Source organism: Tupaia chinensis, unplaced genomic scaffold (assembly GCF_000334495.1).
Source record: "Tupaia chinensis unplaced genomic scaffold, TupChi_1.0 Scaffold000085_1, whole genome shotgun sequence".
Lineage (NCBI taxonomy): Eukaryota > Metazoa > Chordata > Mammalia > Scandentia > Tupaiidae > Tupaia > Tupaia belangeri.
Window position 1 is genome coordinate 7812011 of NW_006159547.1, and position 6000 is coordinate 7818010.

General features: G+C 34.8%; 1 protein-coding gene across 24 annotated transcripts in view; it reads right to left on the bottom strand.

Moving 5' to 3' along the window:
- PPFIA2 (PPFI scaffold protein A2) overlaps nucleotides 1–6000 on the bottom strand; it is a 533343-nt gene that overhangs the window by 198822 nt on the left and 328521 nt on the right. For all 24 annotated transcript variants that reach the window (XM_027769717.1, XM_006142879.3, XM_006142880.3 and 21 more), the window contains one exon: nucleotides 2880–2981. In XM_027769717.1, coding sequence (XP_027625518.1) covers nucleotides 2880–2981 — 102 coding nt within the window. The remainder of the gene's footprint in view (nucleotides 1–2879; nucleotides 2982–6000) is intronic.

The window sequence follows — 6000 nt, forward strand, 5'->3', positions numbered from 1 at the left end:
AACAAAAATCTTCTGTATCACTGCTTTCAGAAAGGTATGAAAACATTTTTCAGTTTTATTATATTTGCAAAGTAACTGTTATTCCATGTTAAAAATCAATGGTTTCAATCTTTGTTACCCCCCAAAAACTTGTTTCCCCTCAGTTTGACTCCTGAATAGGTGTTTCAAGAGTAGCTCACATTACTTCATTTATTACCCAAAGCTCCTTTGTAGGTTTGACGGTCACAGGTACTTCTGAACCTCATGAAGTTTTGTAGTTTTTGTTGTTTTTTTTCCTTGTATTAACAAATTATATAAGTGTGTGTGTGTGTGTGTGTGTGTAAAACTGAATATAATAATTGTACATATTATTAGAGTTCAGTGTGATTTTTCAGTACAGAAATGTAATTTGTAGTGATCAAGTCGGGGTAATTAGCATATCCGTCACCTCAAACATTGTTATTGCTGATTAATACAAAACTACAGACAGGTAAGAGGAACACATTTTAGTGTTATCTAGTACACTAGGGTAACTATAATTAATAATTTGTTGTATATCAGATCAGCTAAAAGAGAGGACTTAGAATGTCTTCATAGAATTTTAGTACAATGCATATGTAGATACTGTCATCAAATCTCCTAGTTCTCTGAAATGAGTCGCAATGAAAAAGAAATGATTCAATACTGCTGAAGACTGTCTCTTAAGTGATGTTCCCTCTAAGCTCTAGTAAATGTTTAAATTTTTTCATTGATATAAGTTTAGTAATTCTGTCAATGATCTCATAGTTAGGGACCTAGGCTCTAGATTTAGGTTGCCTTATTTTACCTTTACACTAATTTTTCTGATAGCTAAACAATAAATTTTCTAATAATGTGACTTCTGGCAAGTTATTTACCTTTTCTGAGCTCGCTTGCCTTGTCTGTAAAATGGGGATATTATAACATCTCTTTTACATGACTCTCAAAAAGAGTAAATGGCTTTAAGAAGAAAGATTATGTAAAGGAGAAATATATACACAGCTAATAAAACAGTGTCTAGTGCATTTTTAAACAAGAGGATTAATTAGCTACCCATAGGTTTGCATTTCCCTCATTCTCATCTTCCTGCTCCTACATACACGTTAGATTGTATTGCTTTATATCCAGGAATGCAGTCTACGGTACTAAAATATAGAATACTGGAATAGGGGACTAGCAGGTGGCATGCTGGTTAATGTGCTAGATTGCCACATGAATGACCACAGGTTGAGTCCTAGACGCAGCAGCCTGAAAATCACAATAAATAGATAGATAAGTAAATAAATGTTCCTGTAAGTCTTCTTAAAAAGGATATCAGATTATGGTAAAAATAAATCTCATGGCAGAAATAAACTTTAATTTTGCATGGAAACATAGTGTGTAGTATTAAGTTAAAACTGAAGGGTGGGAAAAACAAAAGACAGAAATAGAGCAAAACCTCAACTGATACCTGATACCATGGTCTGTTGTAAATTGCCCTCATTATGCCCTGTGGAGGCAATCTGAGTCACTGGCTCATCGTCTCATCAATTGAAAACCAATTCATTCTATGCACGCTACGTGAATTCTCTTCACTGTAAAATAAGACCCTGATGAATACAGTCATCGACTGAGTTTGATCATATCACTGTTAAGCATGCCATAGTATCTGTCATTAGAGACACAATGGAGCTGTGTCTCTAGCCCTTATTTAACAGCATGATCTCATGAAAGTTATAGCACTTAAAATTTTCTTTTTTTTTTGAGAGATTTTCGCTGTAGGGCGCGTGCGCTCGCCAGACAGACAGAGAGAGACATAGAGACAGAAAGCGAGAAATCACCCCCCAGGGGGGATGGTCACACCGCAATCCCTTCTCCTCCATTCTCCTTTCGGGATCTTGGGCACGCACGCACACGCACCCGGCATGAGTTTTAAGCCACCGGGTCCGGGACGCGAACCGTGGTCGACTACGTGGGAGTCCAGCGACATAGCCATTACGCTAACTGCTGGTTCCCAAAATATTTTTCACCTACTTAACCTCTCCCGTTTCTTTTAGTAGAGAAATTATACTCATGTATTAATATAATAGGGTGTTGTATGAAATTTAGTGTTTTCTTTTAAACTAAAATGTATAGCACCTTTGGTCAAATTCTGAAACTTAATGCTACACAACGTGATGTACAATTGGAAATATTAATACATGTGCTCCCAAGAGTAGAATATAGTAAATTCCATGTGTTTCATGAAATCAGAATATGAGAACTGGAAGCATCCTTAGAGATCTTCTAAAATATAAAAGGTATGTCTCTGGTAGTAATCTTCTTCAGTCGCTTTCTATTTTTGACACTTTTTTTTTTCTTTTAAATAGATCTGCTGGGCTGAATTGAGGACCCAATCTAGACCATTCCTTCATAGTACTTCTTAATTTAAACTCTTATTCTTCTCCCAAACCTCTCCCCTTTTGCCTGTTTCCATCTTTGAGGTATGTTTTACCCCAATTCAACCTTTTAAAAGTTTGAAAACCATTATTGAAACCTAGCCCTTCTTTTAAAGTCAGTAAGAATAAAGATCAGAAGAAACAAGACCATTTTCTAAAGTTACATAGTGATTTAGAAGGCAAGCCTGTAATTTATGTTTCCTGTCCTTTTTGTTTTGAGTTTTGTAGTATATCCTACTTTAAGTAATGACTATGAGTTGGTATCTGCTTTAAAAATCCATAAGCTTAAAATACATACACACACACACACACACACACACACACATACATATATATATATGTTTTAAACACACATACACACACACACACACACATACACATATATATATGTTTTAAACACACACACACGATTTAAGGCACTGAACTACATACGAAATGAATTCCTAGAGGCAGGTTTCTACTTACTCTGGTGTTGTTTCTTTCAGCTTTAAGTTCTGAAATTTCTTCTTCCTTTTCTAGAAGTTGTTCCCTGCAGGCATTTAATTCTTTTGTCAGTGCTGCAAATTCCTGGAAGGAAAATAAAAGTGTTTGAAGACACATTAAAAATATAAAACATTGAATTCAAGCAGGAAAAAAATTCAAACCATAATCTTTTTTAACGAAAAGGGTAAACAGGGCCAGCTGTTGGCATTGAGATTAAGGCACTGGATCTCACATGGCCAACTTTGCAGTTCAAGTGCTGGACCCAGAAGCTTAGAAAAATCACACTACGCACATATGTGTACACACCCAATATCCTGAGAAAAAGAATGGAGGAGAAGGGATTGTGACATGACCATCACACTCAGGAGGTGACTTCTCACTTCTCTCTCTCTTCCTCTCTCTGTGTCTAGCAAAAACACATATCCTACAGCAGAAAGTAAAAAAGAAAGGAGAAATAAAAGACTCAGTTGGCTGGTTAATATATTTTGCAGTTGAAAGTTAACTTGATTCCATTGTTCAAAAAAATTAATCCATTATATTTATCATATGCATTCTATTGTAATATGGTGTTTAGATGGATGTATAAAATATATTTCAAACTATATCAAATACATCACACTGAACTTAACATTAATAAGATAACATTGAGTAGTTTATATATAAATGATTCTGCAAACAGTTTCAAAATCTTGTTTTTAGACAGCAATGCTCAGACAGAGTACAATAGAACATCAAAACATGGCACAAAATCCTATTGACTGTGCTACTTAGAGGTTAGGTTTATTTGTCAACAAATTGAAAAAGAGACTCTACCTATGTCTTATAAAATAATACAAGGGTACTTCAAAAAGTTTGTGGAAAGTGGAATTAAAGTATAAGAGGAAAACTGGAATTAAAGAATAAGATTATTTTGATGCAAAAATTTTTGAAAAAAATTTTGAAACCCATGAATAGTTTTTGAAGACCACTTTTATCCATGATTTGATAGTATTACCTAAGATTTTCTTATAATTTGTGTATTGCTCAATTTTTCTGAAAGATAAGCTCCAGGTAGACAAGCACTATTGTACCACTAGCATCGAAGAGATAGTAGGTGTTCAAATAATATTTCTTTTCAATAGGTAAAAATAAATCATGTCGTTATCAAAATATTGGGGGTGAAGACACATTAACCATATATGTCTTCATATGATGAGTGACACTTTGGAGGGATTTTCAATGACTTTCTTCCCTAAACTGAGGTCAGAAATCATACAATAGTACATGAAAAATTTACTTCATAGTAAAAGATGATCGGGCCAGCCCATGACATGGTGGTGAAGGTGGCTGACTGTGCAGACTCTATCTCATACCTAGTGGCCTGAGAAACATGCCAGGGGCAGGTGCATGCATACCCAAAATCTCAAAAGGAGGCAGAAGTGGAGGATAAGTGATTGCAGCATGATCAGGCCTGATCAGGGGTGCTTTCTCACTTTCCTTCTCTCTCTGTCTCTCTCCAGGAAGTGCACATGCCTTCTGGAAAACTTTAAAAAATAAAAAAAGATTACTTAATATAAAGACAAACTTAATTCATCTACCCTGCTACTTTAACTTATAAACAAATATCTAAATCTTTTAAACACAGTAAAGAGTGACATTATTATTAAACCCTTCATAGTAATTCTCAATAGTCATTTGAGGCTTATCAGATACTCAAAAATTTGGTAAAATTTAGCTCCAGCCTCAGAAAACACAGAGAAGATTAAAAAGGGGAAAAATGATGGAGACAGGTTTGGTTAACCAAACCTCTATGAAGGCAAATTTAGTAAAAAGTAAATGAATGTTATGATTATACAAAGCTGGGAAAGATTTGGGGTTTATATATTTTAGTTTGCTTCAAACCACTTATTTTGCTGAGTTTCTCTGAATGGCTTCAGCCTAAGTGGATACTTCAAAGACCTCAGAGTAGACTTGATGGCTTAGAACCTAAATGAAAGAGTTCATTGCTACATTTTGACTGGCATTACAGATAAATATTTTATCCCCTGATTGTTGCCTGTGTAAATACTGTTGATACTTCCTTTGCACATATTTTAAATAAAGAATGGAAATTAGCAACAAGTAGAAAACAATAAGCCTTTCTCTAAAAAATGAAACTTTCTTCCTTTATGGCAAAGTTTCAATGGAGACACATGAAGATTATGTATTGTATATTATTAGCCCATAGGCATTTAAACTAATACTATGTATATAATATTAAGATAAAACATAAATCAAATTTGTACTTTAATATCATACAAATTTTTTTTGGAGAGGTTTTTGCTATAGGGTGCATGCGCTCACCAGACAGACAGAGACAGAGAGACAGAAAGTGAGAAATCACCCCCCCAGGGGGGATAGCCATGCCGCAATCCCCTCTCCTCCATTCTCCTCTCGGGATCTTGGGTACGCACGCACAAGCGTCCGGCACGAGTTTAAGCCACCAGGACTGGGACTAGAACTGCGGTCGACTACGTGGGAGTTCAGCGACATAGCCATTATGCTAACTGCTGGTCCTAATATCGTACAGATTTTAAAAAGCATATATCTGTGTCTATCTTTTTATAGATTTAGCTTACTATCTATAGGAAGAAAAAAGATCAGAAGGAAATACTTCAAAATGTTAGTATTAGATAGCTTCAGGAAGTAAAGTTATGATTTACTTTGTTTTAACTTCTTCCTCTCTGTTTTTATCTGTAAGACTCTATACAATGGAGAAAAAATTTTTGCAGTGTGAGAATAAAAGAAAAATATAAATCTATAAGTATACTGAAACAATCATGCACAGCCACGCCCCACCTAACAACCAGGATGCATCCTGAGATATGCGCTGTTCAGTGATTTTGTTGTTGTGTGAACATGATAGTGTAATTACACAAACCTAGATGCCTAAATGATATAGCCTATAGTTCTGAGACCACAAATATGAACAGCATATATTCAATACTATAGGCAATTGTAAAACAGGAATATTCCTCATTGAAACATATATAGAAAATAGAAAGATAGAATGCAAATATGATATAAATGTGGACTAACATCCTAATCTTTTTTTTTTTTTTTTGAGAGGTTTTTTTTTTTTTTT